The sequence below is a fragment of the Propithecus coquereli genome, unplaced genomic scaffold, assembly GCF_000956105.1.
Source record: "Propithecus coquereli isolate 6110/MARCELLA unplaced genomic scaffold, Pcoq_1.0 Scaffold162, whole genome shotgun sequence".
Classification (NCBI taxonomy): Eukaryota; Metazoa; Chordata; class Mammalia; order Primates; family Indriidae; genus Propithecus; species Propithecus coquereli.
In genome coordinates, this window is record NW_012140747.1 from 2,903,203 (window position 1) to 2,918,096 (window position 14,894).

At 40.0% G+C, this 14,894-nt stretch overlaps 1 protein-coding gene across 1 annotated transcript in view; it reads left to right on the forward strand.

The window, feature by feature from the left end:
- Positions 1 to 1,767, forward strand: part of REST (RE1-silencing transcription factor) — an 18,612-nt gene extending 16,845 nt beyond the window's left edge. The window contains exon 5 of the mRNA XM_012641111.1: positions 48 to 1,767. Coding sequence (XP_012496565.1) covers positions 48 to 1,138 — 1,091 coding nt within the window. The 3' untranslated portion in view covers positions 1,139 to 1,767. The remainder of the gene's footprint in view (positions 1 to 47) is intronic.
- The last annotated feature ends 13,127 nt before the right edge of the window (positions 1,768 to 14,894 follow it).

Genomic DNA, 14,894 nt, shown 5'->3' on the forward strand with positions numbered 1-14,894 from the left:
GGCTGTTCAGAAGGGGCCTGCTCAGATGGAGGCTGTTCAGATGGGGCCTCCTCCCATGGAGGCTGTTCAGAAGGGGCCTGCTCAGATGGGGCCTGCTCCTGTGGAGGCTGCTCAGATGGGGCCTGCTCAGAGGGAGCTGCCTCCTCCTGTGGAGGTGGTTGAGAAGGAGCCTGCTCAGATGGAACTGCCTCCTCCTGTGGAGGTTGTTGTTCAGGAGGACCCTGCTCAGATGGAGCCACCTCCTTCCCTAGATCCTCCTCTTCACATGGAGCCAATTCCCAAAAAGTCTCCTCTCCGAAAAGATAGGAAGGAAAAGGCTAACATGCAGAGTGAAATGGCACGGAAGGAGCAAGTCCTCATTGAAGTTGGCTTGGTGCCTGTGAAAGACAGCCGACTTCTGAAGGAAGGCGCAAGGACACAGGATCTCTTAGCACCGTCACCGCTGCTGCCAAAGGAAAGCTTAAAAGAAGAGGCATCAAAAGACCAAAAATTATTCTCCGAAGGTGAAGGAAATAAGGAAGCCCTTCTTCAGAAAGGAGCAGAAGAGGCAGATGAGAGCCTAGCTGGTCTTGCTGCTTTTATCAAGGAATCCACCAACGTTTCCTCCTCTGGACAAAACTTGAATAAGCCAGAGGGTGAAACTTTAGATGGTAAATACCAGACCGACGGTACTGTTTGTGAAATGGAACTGGACACTGGTCAGAACACCACAGAGAGTCTGCCTGGCAAAGACTCCGCAGTCGAAGAACCAGTTTCGCCATCGCTCCTTCCCCCACCAACAGAAGAAAGTGAAGCCGCGTCCAAAACTCCTCTGACATCACCTCCCATCACCATGGCAGTAAGCGAGTCTCAGGAAATCGATGAAGACGAAGGCATACACAGTCATGATGGAAGTGACCTAAGTGACAACATGTCAGAGGGTAGTGATGATTCCGGATTGCATGGGGCTCGGCCAGCTCCACAGGAAGCTAGTAGAAAAAATGCAAAGGAAGCCTTGGCAGTGAAGGTGTCCAAGGGAGATTTTATCTGTATCTTCTGCGATCGCTCTTTCAGAAAGGAGAAAGATTTCAGCAAACACCTCAATCGCCATTTGGTTAATGTGTACTTCCTAGAAAAAGCAGCTCAAGGACAGGAGTAATGAAACTTTGGACAAGGTTTCAGTTCTTAGTTCTAAGGTCTATTACATTTTATATCCACTTATAATAGTAGACAACTTTTTAAGATTGCTTTAATTAGTGTCCAGTGTTGATTTTTAAGTGGCATTCTTTTCCTTAGGACTTTATATAGACCTGTTGATTGTTGTATACATTTTAGCAAATCCAAGGGAGTTAGTGTACTAAACCAGCAGATAAACCTAAATCTATTAGCGTATGTGTTTAACTGAAATGAGACGGCCAAGATGGTATAATAGCATTCTATTGCTTTGTCCAGCTACAGCTTGTCAGTTTTTTTCTCCATGTCTGTCTTCCTGTTTTACTTTAGTTTGTTTTTAGTTCCTTGTTTAGCTCTATAAAAAATTGGCCTACTTAATAGCAAATTACTTGAAGAATTTGCCTGCTTTATATAAAGTTAGCACTTTAAGATTTTTTTTTAGAGAAGAGAAGACATTTAAATCGAAGAGAAATTCTCCCAACAATGGACATTCTATCAGTCCAGGTATTTACTTCCTGAATTTTGATCAATATTTCTAATTTGTATATGTTAATTGTCATAAAAACAGTGATTTTGGTGTGTTTTATTTTGGTGCTTTAATGGCTTAAGATGTTGCACATTGCTTTGTGTTTTTTTTTTTAACCTATGCAGTTAAATATTTTCTAGAAATAGCAGTTGTGTTGAACAGTAACACTTATATTATACATATATGCATGTTTATTTTGGCCTCTCTGGAGGAGGGATGCTTTTAGGCTTGTTTGCAAAAGGGCAGTTTTCTTTTTCTTTGCTGCAATTGTCTTTTTTGCAGAATAATAGTGTGTGCAAGTTTGTGAGCAAATGAAACATGCAGATTCAATCCTTTGATTTTGATTTTCACATATCTATGCCAGAATCTGTATTTCGTATAAGTTATTTATTTTGAGTGGATGTAGTAAATTCAACAGCTCTCAGTTTTGATTTTGTAGTAAATTAACCACTAGGTTCCATATTGAACAAATTTTTATCTCAAACACCAACCATCAGTTATTGGGTTTTTTTGTGTGTTTTGGTACAGCTAATTCCTGATTGTAGAGTGTTAAATCATATCTTTGAAGAAAACCTTTTCTCATAGATGGTTGGCGTCCAGTATGGCTACTTAAACCGAATAAAGAACTGTAAGTGATGGACATTGCAAACCTGGAATCAGGAGACATAATTATTCCTTCAAGTTTTTACAGAATATCACTTGGGAGATTCCAAAGCCATAGCTATGGTACAGCAAACCCTAGGATAAGAGCGGTGGTATGAGTGCTGGCAGACCAGCTGCAGCTTCCTATAAATACAGTGAAAAAGGCTGGTGAAACTTAAGTACAGTCCAGATTTTAAAAAATCATACTTTCTCAGGGATCTCCACAAACTCGTGGGTGTCCTGGCTGTCCCCTGTGACAGCCTCTTTCTACAGGTGAGGCCTCACATGGATTACAGTTATTCTGGTGTTCTGTGGGGCACTTTGTATGAAAAAGGGCGTGTACTCCAAAACTTTTTTTCCTAGATTCTTTGGCCAGTTGCCAAAGATTATGAAAGAATCCAACATAGGATTTTCCTTACTGATCGTAGTTATTCATTGCATTAAAATAAAGTATAATCCCAATAGGGAATTTTGAGTTCTGACCTCCCATATTCTATTTTGGTAGAACCACTTTATATTTCATTTACTTCTTTTTTAATCTGGTGATCTCTTTGAGGGTAGCTATCAGATTTTGGCAGTACAACATGAAAGGTTAGGAAAAACGTTAATGATGTGTGAATGGAAAACTTGTGAAAAATCTGAGAGAGAAGTCTGAGTTAAAAGCTGTTTGGAAAAGGAAAAAAAAAAAAACAAACAAAAAGTTGTTCGGACTTGGAATTGACTGGGAGGCCAAAGATTTAAGAAAGCAGAAGATTCTCTCAAACATGAGGAGTAAGTAGTGTGATAATGGTGTGTGCTTTGTGTGCATGAATGGGAACTTGTAAATGTTGAATTCTAGGCTCCGACAATCATTGTCAACAAAAGATCAAGCTGCAAATATTTATGTTTTAAAACTTAAATTATAAACCTAGTTAAATCTTTCTAACAACTAGTTTAATGTTCGTGGCTACATTTTACCTAAGTTACAGTTTACATTATAGAGAAAAAGATTCATCTTAAGCACAGATTGAATATTGGGAATCTATTTGGGGAAGAGGTTTTTGTGGATTCTTTCATACTGCAAAAGAAAAAAAATTGCCGTCTGGGGAATTGAACTAATTTCTAATCTAGTCTTTAAGACTAGAATGCTAAAAATAAAAATATGAAGGAAATTAAACCCCTTATTATTAAATTGATCTGTAAAAGCATTGTTACTGGAAATGGATTGGGACTTGAGGCCTTTCTTCCAGAAAATAATGAGTTGATTGTCAGGCCTATATTAGGTTCTGAACCTTAATGCCATGTATTTGTACTTACTAAAAATTGTTTCAATGAAAAGTATATTAGCAATATGAACTTCCGGTCCAGTTTGAAGTTCCTCCATTTGAAAAATGTGTTATTTGCATGGAACTGTTTGAATCTTTTTATTTTCTAGTCCCTTCTCCCTCCCACTGGATAGAATTGAAGCTAGAATTTTCCCTTTTGATAAAGGAAAAAAAAATGAACATGTATTTGTAAATTGATGTTTAGTAACTAGTAATGAACTTGAAATACTAGAATACAGTATAAGCCTTAATCCTAGGTAGTCGTATGAAAATGAATCTGTTAACTATCTTTTGAACCTATATTCACATTGGTTTTCAAGATATTTTAAGTTATATTTTTCTTCTTTTATTCAGAGCTGCTTATTTTGGGGATACTTTTTTTATTGAGGTGTAATTCACAAGGGGCTGCATTTTTTTTTTTTTGATAAGGCTTCTTATAACTATAGCTGGATGTTTTGCTTTAGTCTTCCAAGAAGGGCCATTTTATTTTTTTAAGAGTCACTTCTAAAGTCATGTGGTCATTAACTTTGGAGACTATTTTGCATTTGAGTGCTGATATGAATTAAAACCCAAGTGGACCTCACTGCATGTTACCCCTCATTGCATGAATGTCGACAATGGAAGGAATACCTTGCCTGTAGTATACTGTCAATTCTGGACTGAAAAGCTGGGGAAGAAACTTAATTTTCTTCTTTTTTGCATAAGTCAGAAAAACATACAGCTAGTGTGCCGAGTTTCCTTGTTGACCTCAGCAGAATTGAAGAAATTATCTGAATCTTGGTTTGTGTAGATTTTCAGTCTACATGCAATATGAACTAAATCAGATAGCTTTTACTGTTCACACGTGTACATAGGCTCCCCCCCTTCCACATCCATGAGTTATTGTGCTTTGTAAACTGGCATTGAAACATTACAACAATGTTTTGTTGCACCAATTTATAAACTTATACAGTGCAATACGTGTTATTTTTCTGAGGCAAACCAAAGGTAAATTTCTCAAGGTTCTTGCTGCCGCCTTTAGCAGCATTTGATGGATCTTTTATACATTTGTATTAGATGAAAATAAACCAGATTGCAAATCCTTTTTTTAAAAATTTTAAACCATGTACCAAGTTTTTGGTCCAAATTGTGTAGGATAAGTTAAACTTAAATTGCATTCTATTAACCAATATGAGTGTATTTCTGTAAGCATAGTTATGTTGAAATAAAGTTTTAAAAAGCACGATGCCTTTGTTTATTATTGGTACATCAAGAACCAAGGGAAGCCAAATTTAATTTGCTGGAATTGCGAGTGTATTAATGATTTTCAAGATTATTTTCCTCAGGTGACCCACTGTAGGTAGAAAGGTCACGGCAATTTTTATTGTTTGGGGTGGCAGTCCCGTGAGTACTCCTAAACACATGTTGCTTTCTGGGAGGTGGAGGTGGGGGAGAAACTGGGCAGTTCACAGAAGGTTTTAAATATTAAATACTTAGCAACCACAGGTCCCCTTAATAGTTTGAATATATGTATTCCTTTTTAGTAGCAGGCCAGGGTTTAGTAAATTTTAATTCATAATTGGAAGAAAATATTTTCAAGAGAAGATAAGTTGAGTTACATTGAATGTACACTGAATGCCAGGCACTGTTTTAAGATTTTTATTGTGTTTAATGGAGCTCTGAGAAGAAAATGAAACCTAAGGGAAAGTGTTAAACCATCTTAGTAAGGGTCTGCTTCCTTCGTTAATGAGAACGTACAGTAGAACAAGGCTTGTGTGTTTTTGTGCGGTTTTGAGAGGGGAGAGCAAGTTGAGAAACCTCTCTGGCTATGCAAAGCATCAAAACAACACGATGGGATTTTATCTTGATGCAGCATTGACCTGGAAGATCTGGAAGACCATCTAACCTTTAAATTTTTTTTGTGGACGTGGTCTGACTGTGTTGCTCAGGTCTTGAACTCCCAGCCTCAAGCAATCCTCCTGCCTTGGTCTCCTAAAGTGTTAGGATTACAGACCTGAGCCACTGTGCCTGGCTCCTACTAACCCTCTTAATGTCATTTGTTTCCTCTCCAGAGTAAACCACTGTTAACTGCTTACTGTTGGCCTTTTTTTTACATACACTTTTTACATAAGTGAGATTGATACTGTTCTACAATTTGCAGAACTCTTAATTTGGAGACCTTGGTCAGTAAAAAAGACCATTTTCATTCTTCTTAACGACTGCAGAGTGTTGCGTAGGATGGCTGTGTCTTAGTCTGTTTTCTGTTGCTATAACAATAACCTGAGACTAGGTAACTTATAAAGAACAAAGATTTATTTCTTACAGTTCTTGGGCTGGGAAGGCACCTAGTGAGGACCCTCTTGTTGTGTCATCACATGGCAGAAGGCATCACATGGCGACAGAGTGTGCGAGGGACAGGGAAGGACGCCAAACTCACCGTTTTATCAGGCACTCACTGCCAAGATAACGGCATCAGTCCATTCTCGAGGGCAGGGAGACCTCTTAAAGGTCCCACCTCAACACTTGCGTTGTGGATAGATTCCAACACGTGAACTTTGGGGGGACATATTCAAACAGTAGCAGGATGTATCATGGTTTAATCACTTTAATGTCTGTAATGTCTGTGACATCCTTACTGCCAAAATGGGTTGACGGTTGAAGTCTTTTGAGAGTGGAAACCATGTTAAGTGAATGGTTCATAGTACCCATAATTTATTTCTTAAAACGGTACGAGTTACGTTTGTTGATCCTTGCGTTTTTAAGGTACAACTTCTTTCACATTTGCCAATGGTAACCATTTCTTAGAACCTTTATGTCGAAGTTTCTTTTACACAGAAGATGTATTTGGAATGTTTCCTGTAGCGTTTCTTAAACCAAGAAAGAATGATGAATAACAAATTGGCATCTCTCTATCATAAGGTCTAACCACCGGTTTACATTACTGAAGACCATAAGAAGCTTACCAGCATTTGGCAGATTAATTTCACCTTTTTGAGTTACAAGTAAACTGGGGTAAAATAATCTGATTCTGCTTATGTGGAGACCTGAGATAGCATAAGCTGGTGTTTTTAGATAAGCCATTTATTATGTGGGTAGCTCTTAGAACTGTAAGAATGTATCATAATTTAAAGTTCAGTCTGGATTTATTTGAAAATGTCCTTAGTTCTTGGGCCCAGTGACCCTGCTATGCTGTGGGCCTTGCTGTTTGTCCCATCTGATCCACTTACTAGAATATCATTTGAGTTGGAGACACTTGTAGCTGGCTCATGACCCCCAGTGTCCTAGAATCAACAGGGAGTGGTGGAAACATAGCAGACTGTACACTCTGGAAAGCAGGAAGTGGTGAAAGCAACAAATGTCCCCAAATGGGTTTCTATTCACTTACTGTCTGGTGGATACTGTTGTATTTTGCTTAATTTTTAAACTTTATGACATGTAAGGTGCTGTCCTGCCATGTTTCCTTTTTCTTTTAATAATTGACCAGCAACAGCAGGAAAGCACTGATAGCAATAATAGTCACAGGTATTTTCTGTCTTCATCCTGTGCCTTTTCTGTGTTCCCCTTGTCTGCAGGGCATGTGTGTGCATGCACACAAACACCCCTTTAAATTCTTCCCTGACGCTGGCTAGAGTTCTGTCTCTGGTCAGCAGATGGCTTACAGGCAGGCAGCCCTAGGTTAGTCCACCCCATTCAGATGAAGTCGGAGATCTCAGGGCCTTGGTTTCTCAAGTCAGGGATCTCCAGAGGAGAGGACCTTTCTGGAGATCCTCTGGGCTGTACTTATATGTGTGGGAAATGTGCTTTATAGCAGAGCATGGAAAAATCTCAGAGGATATTCCCTCGGACTTTGGCAGATGTGACTTCAAAGCCTGGCAGAACAGTTGATCACTTTCATTAAATGCGGTAAGTGGCCTCTTTAAACTTAATAATTCTATAAATACATGATGACATTAATTCATGAAGCGTTTAAGATCATCTTTCATTTTATAACTTCTTTCTAATTTTTTTTTTCTCACTTTGCTGATAGTTTTCACATTAACTGGTGAGGACAGTTCAAATAGTTTCTTTTTGGGTTTCAACACTATCAAATCCCCAGTGTAATAAGGTTCTAGGAAAACACTGAATTGAAGACTGGCTTGGGAACAAAGGGACCTCCTATATGACTCAGCCTGCTCCTTGCCTTCCATCCTGTCTAAGCCTGGGCCCACCGAGCTCTGGCAGTACTGGAGTGGGCGTGGGGCGGAGAGGGATACAGATCAAGAAATGCTGAAATGCTTGGCAGATAGCCAGTGCTAAAAGGGGTTCTGAAATTACTTCCAACCACATGTCACCCCACCTCTTTCTCTGGTTATGGAGCCAGGAAAGGAGCGTATAGGGCCTCAGAACTCTGGGCTTGGATTCTTGCCTCAAACTATTGTCCTCTTTTCCTTCTTGGAGAACAATAGATACTATTTTGAGATAATAATGATCCTTCATTTCTGTGTTCTCATTACCGTCCCAACATAGGGACTTCCAAGGTAGGTGAATCCTGAGAGAGCCTTCTGCTAATGTAAGTGCTGCTGGTGGGGGTGGAGAGGAAGTAGCCTAGAATTGAATCCGAATGGATTCTTTTTTCATTGAAATTTACCAAAGTAACACATACGCATAATTAAAAGCAAAATATTCATAGAGGATTTATGATGAAATCAAAAGTCTACAACCTGTCTCCCCTCCTTCCCTTAGGCATGTAGCACTATGTTTATCAGACTGCTGTGGTAAACTTAAATTAGCATTCAATTTCCTATTTGATAGGTTTACATTGGGTTCACTTTGTGTAGGTTGATAGAACAGATAGCATGTTACACTGTATTTGCCTCAAGGTGATCAATGCAACTGAAACCTTACATAGATTAAAGTGGCCACAAATTCTTGGCAGCCCTTCCAGTCACTTGAATCTGTGGTGCCATTGTGACTGACTGACCAATAAAGTGGGGCAGAAGTAGCCTGACTTCGAGCTTCAGCCTCTATTCTCAGCCTCTCTTCTGAACACTGTCACTTTGTGAACAGTCTGCTTGAGGATGAGACCCAAGGTGGAGCGAGTGACCAGTGGAAGAAGGCCTAGCTTTCCAGCTGTTACAGCCATCTCAGCTGAAGTTTCTGTGAGTGAGGTCAGCCTGCCTGTCTGTCTGCAAATGCATGTCCCCAAAGACCAGAAGAGCCACGGAGCTGAGCCCAGATTAGATTGCTAAAGTAAAGAATGGGAGCAAATAAATGCTTGGTTAAAGTCGGCAAGTTTTGAAGCAGTTTGTTGTTCAGCAATAGATAGGGGTACAAACCTAATCATGTCCTCGGATCTAGTTAATAAAAAAGCATTTTCAATTAACAAATGAGCAACTGTACCTAGAAGTGACTTACCCCATGCCCAACGGGGGAGTTAGTGGGCAAGTGGGACAGTCACACATTGTTCTCCTTTGTTGAACAGTCTCTTGTCCAAGTCCCCATGGTGAAAATTTTTGACACATTTCTCAGAATTAGCTTTACATAAAGCTTTATTTATCCAATGAAAAAGCTAGTGTTTCAATAAAATACATCTTTATCTGACATTTTAAAGGAAAGCAGTCCTCATTTCTCTAATTTGCCTTCCTGTGGATAATTTTACCATAGTTTAAAGTCAAAGACAGGAAAAAAAAAAATACATCTTTTTAGGCCAGATGCTAAATGCTGAGAACTGGCGATAAGAGAAAGCTTTTAATTGGGCAACCAGGAACCCCTTTTTAGTAAAGGGTAAGAAAGATGTGACAAGGAATAGGAAGTAGGATGAGTGCTACACAAGTTGAAAAGGGCCATTTAAACAAGTTCAGGGCCAAGTTAACAATTTGGTTTTTGAAGCTATTTGACTTGCAAGTTAACAGGGACCAGCAGTTCTAATTCTAATCTCACTGGTAGAACTAAGATTAAAAACTACAGTCTATTTTCTATGCTAGTTTAAGTGGGCCAATTCTTTGGATGTTTGTGTTCCTAATGTCCTGTGTATCTAATTTATTATTTTCTTAATCAGAACTGTGGGTCAGGATCTCCACGCATGCTGTGATCTGTCCGTGGTACTTGGCAAGCTCACCAGCAATGTGAAAGCTTCCCAGCCAGCCTGGAAAGCGCAGTCAATTTAAAGCTATCTGAGGTGGAGAGACAGCATGGAAATCACGCTGGGCCGCCTGTTAGGTTTGGGCAGCGCTGCTGAAGACAGCCAGGGTGCAGCACATCACGAGCACACACACAAAAACACAGCTCCGACAGATGCTCCAGGGAAAATTGCATTACGGTAGGATTCAAAAGGAAGCCAGGAAGAGAATTAAGCAGTAGTTACCCAGAATTTCCGAGGGGATTGTCATTACTTTGGAGGTCTTCAAATTGGATTTCCTTCCTAAAGTTGGAAAGTTCTTGCCTTTAGACTTGTGATGGGTTTTAGTATATGGGAGGAAGTATTGTGCGGTGGTTAGAAACGTGGGTGCTGAGGAGTCTGTTCTGTATGCCGATTATGGTGGTCGTGAAGCATATACATGTGTTAAAATCCATGGAACTGAATGTAAAAGTCTGTTTCACTGTATAGTATAATGAAGAACACCGCATGGGGCCAGGAGATAGGCTGCCTGGGTTTGTTTGAATAATGGGTCCATTCCTTATTAGTTGTGTGGTCTTGGGCAAGTTACTAATGCCTCAGTTTCCTCATCTGTAAATGCAGGTAGTAATAGCTCCTATATGAGACTGTTGTAAAGATTCAGTTAATATATATAAAGCACTTAAAACGTTGCCTGGCTCTTTGTTATGTGCTATGTAAGGGCTAGCTACTAGTATTATAATGTGAATATAAAGGAGTAAAAGGATGTATGAGCTATCATAAGATTGTAACAGCTATGAGTAGTCTGAGACACAGCTACCATGAGGTACTGCTTTTATGCAGGAAAGGGAAAATACTCCAGAAGAAGTCAGTGTAAATGCTACTAAGGAAATTTAAGTTTGCTCTTTTGCTATTTTCCAGGGAAGGCAAAAACCAACCACCTAAACAAAAGAATCCCCTCACTCTACAAATTCATTCATTCATGATTGAATGTCTGCTATTTTCTAGGGACTTACTGAAAGGTTAGAAAGGATCTTGGCAATCTTTCACTTCCAAACTCATGTGATGACATGTTCTCTAGCATGTCTGGCTTTTTTTTTTTTTTCCTTTGGTGGCCTCAGTTTTCTCAGATTTACAGCTACTGGCCAGAAGTGCTACCAGTATCTGTGATTGGGCGTTATACCCATTATTGCATCTACCAATGAGAATAATGGGACCAAATAAATTCTACTAGGTAGACTACACAGAAGGTAAATTCTGAGAATTACTTGGGAATTAAAAGGAACCTTTTGAAAACAGGAACCTGGGAGTTCAAGCAGTGGGTGTTTGGAGGGTGATCTAGATATACTTAGGAGTATTTGGATCATGAAACTCTAGTACTAAATTGGAGAATAATGATGCTCTTTGACATGAAGAGATGAGGCATCATTTGATTATGATGTTAAAATAGTAATCTTTTTTTTCTTTCTTTCCTCCCTCAGCCCTAAAATAGTAATCTTGAACCAGTCCCTTCGTACAGGGCATTAATGGGGCAGGTATAAGAACATGACAGAGAAACACTAAGAGCAGGCAGAGGTGCTATCCGATTCACACGAGTGAAGTCTTGTTTTTAATGTTTAAACGTTACTCTTTGACAGTTGAGAGAAAACAGTCCCCCCTGGGAGGAGGAAAGCGGCCAAGAGAAAATGGAACAGCCCGAGAAAGAATGGAAATGATTCTATTGCTCCATGATGCAGAGCCAAGTGGGAGGGCAGCCAGGGTAAATGATCAGAGGCTGTCTACGAAACAGCTCGCCTCAGCTTGTGCGCTGGGTGCCTGCTCGGTGAAGCAGCGACAGCTCTGTCATGGCTGACACGGCTGGAGTGCCACATTAGTCATCTGCAGGAAACCAGTGTTGATCACCATTTTGCAAGAAGTGTCTGAAAGATCAAGAAACATGGGCACACAAGATTGCATCTCTGCTCCACTTCTCCATGGTTGTCATGGGAAGTGAGTGTCGGAAGTAACAAACAAATCTGGACTCTGAGGAACTACACAGTAGAGCCCTAGTGATTGGTAGAGCTTGGCATTTGTTGATTAAAAATACAAAATGTGTTACAACTTCAGTTTGTCACAGTAGCTTTGAGGATGCTGATATTTTAGTTTTATTTTGGGGCCGGGGAGCAGAGATATATAACTTTTTAAAATAAAACTTTGAGCCTCATGTCACCTAGGAGTCAAAAAGCCCTTTGATGGCACATATTTTCCTTCTTTTGAGTGTCATAAATACAAGAGAGGTAACATACTTAACACCAAAAAGCTGCAGGGTCAGGTAACAATCTAGTTATAAACTTGGTTAGTTGTTGTCTAGCCACTTTAAAACCACCTCTTTGTTCTGTGGAAGTGAGGGTGTTGTCCTGACACTTTGCCACTATAATCATTTCTCCTCCTTAACTGGGCAAAAGGGCCCACAAACTCCTGCACCCTGCCGTAGTGTAAATGATTACTGATTCAAGAGGAGTCTTCATACTGATTTTAACAGATTAAGAAGTACAGTCATGCCCCACAATATTTCAGTGAACAACGGACCGAACATACAACAGTGATCCCATGAGATTATAATGGAGCTGAAAAATTCCTATCCCCTAGCGATTTGTTACCGTCTCCTACAGAATTCAGCACAGTAATATGCCGTACAGGTTTGTAGCGTAGGAACAGTAGGCTGTATCACACGTAGCCTCGTGTGTGGTGGGCTATGGCATCTAGGTTTGTGTAGGTGCATCCTACGATGTTTGCACAAGGACGAAATTGCCTAATGACTCATTTCTCAGAAGGTATCCCTGTCACTAAGCAATGCATGATTGTACCAATAAACTGACTAAAGCTCAGAGACCAACAGTAGTGGAATTTTCTTAAAGCAGAATCTACAGTGGAGCATAGTTGAGCAGGGATCCTGGGCTGCGTTAAGTTGGAGGAACATGGAGTAAATTGATCCCAGATCCCAGGCAGAAGTCCTCAACTAATTCTAGGTCTTTCTAATCTGACTAACCACCCCTTGCTGGCTTTCTTTCCTGCCTGTCTTTATATAAAATCACGAAATGTGAGGAATGAGAACTCTAACATGAGGAAAATCTAGTGTAATTCCCTCATTTTCTAGGTGAGAAAATGAAGACCCAAAGAGATTAACTAATATAACTAAGGAAACTGAAACTTCCTTAGTAAATGCACTGTGTGAAACTCAGCAGGTTACCTTGGAAGACTTTCAGATATGCCCGAGTCAAGCTTTATGAAACAAAACCGTTGCATTTTTGAGGTAAAAGTGCCCTGACAATATGAACCATGAACATTTAAAAACTGAGTATTAGTTTAGAATAAAATCTAAAAATCTAGAGAGATGATAAGGAGAGGGAATATTTTGCTTTCTAAAATATATTTTCATAAGTTATCATTCTCTTTTATTTCTCTACAAATGCTCAGTTCGCCATATTTTTAAAAATCTATCTAAATAGATTCAGGCTGGGTGTGGTGGTTGTGCCTGTAGCCCCAGCTGCTTGGGAGGCTGAGGTGGGAGGATCGCCTGAGCCCAAGTGTTTGAGGTTACTGTAAGCCGCGATTGTGCCACTGTACTCCAGCCTGGGTGACATGAGGGAAACCCTGTCTCTTTTAAAAAAAAAAAAAAAAAAAAAAAAAAAAAAAGATTCAGGCTTAAGCTCTAAACTGTGAACTCTTGTTTTCAACTATAGATAGAAATATAATGACCACAATTTTTTTTTTTTTTTTTTTTTTAGAGACAGCATAGCTGGGCCTGGAGTAGCTGGGCCTACATGTGCATGTCGCCATGCCCAGCTAATTTTTTGAAATTTTTGTGTGGAGATAGGGTCTTGATATGTTGCCCAGGCTCATCTTAAACTTACGGCCTCAAGTGATTCTCCTGCCTTGGCCTCCCAATGTGGTGGGATTACAGTTGTGCACCACTGTGCCTGGCCCACAATTTTAACTTGTAAAATTAATGGTGTTTCATTCCCTCAAAAAAAAAAAAACCCCAACAAAACCTGGAAATCAACTACCAATTGATTTTCTCAACTTGGGAAGCTACTGCCCTCTAGAGGTGCATTTGGAAATCTTGGGGGTACTTTTCAGTTGTCATAATGACTGATGGGCAGGGGGAGTTGCTACTGGCATTTACTGTCTGGGCATGAGGGATGCCAGACATGCCAAAATGCAGTTTTATGTATGAAGAACGTCGTCCCCAACATACCAATAGTACTCTTGGGAACACTATGAAAGGGAGATTTGCAAAGTTACAAGATGTATCTTAAAAAATTCTCCATCGTATTTAGTGTAAGGGGACTTAGTGAGAAGGGGGCTGAGGGTGGGAGAAGGAAGGTGGGTGTGAAATACACAGGGCTTCCACATGTTGGGAGAGAACATGAGCCTAACTACATTTCAGCCCAGCTTATCTCACCAGCATTTATCTCAACATTAGTATCTGAGACTCGACTTGCCAATTGTTCATTGTGCACAGCTGTAGTACCACTTAACCTAATAACCAAAAGTAAAGACATCTGATTGATCTATGTCATACAGGTATGTATATACAGGCAAATGTTAATAAAATGGTTAAAGTGCTCTCTTAGTTGCAGAGTAGACCTCAGATGCAAGAAAGACACACCTTGAATCTCTTTTATCTAAGATTTTCAGGCACTGTTAAATTGTGTAAGGTAAAGTTCTACTTGTTCTGCAGTATCTATTCTTTCCTTCCTTTCCTTAAAAAAAACCCCAAACAGTTCCCATTTCCTCCCACATTTCCCAGTTTCCTTGTGGGCGGGTGTGGCCATGTGACTTCACCAGTGGACTGTGTAAACCAATGTGTGTAACATCCAGCTTTTCCCCTCTTCTTTGAAATAGGGAAGCTGCTTGCTCTCCACTGTTTCCCCTTCTTCACACTTGCCGGGAAAGGATGACGAGTTGGGCAACCACGTTAGACCCAGACCTAGAGATGGAAGCCACGGAAGTTGGATCCTTGGATGACTACATGGAGCAGAGCAACCTATTCACTTCTATCTTACTTACAAGCCAATGTATTATTTTTTTTCGTGGGACTGTTACCTTGCCCTGTCAACTGTAGACTCCAAATAATAGAAATGACATCTGGACTCAAAAAAAAAAAAAAGTAGTGGGAGAAACTCGAACATAGCAAGCCTTTTTATATATACGG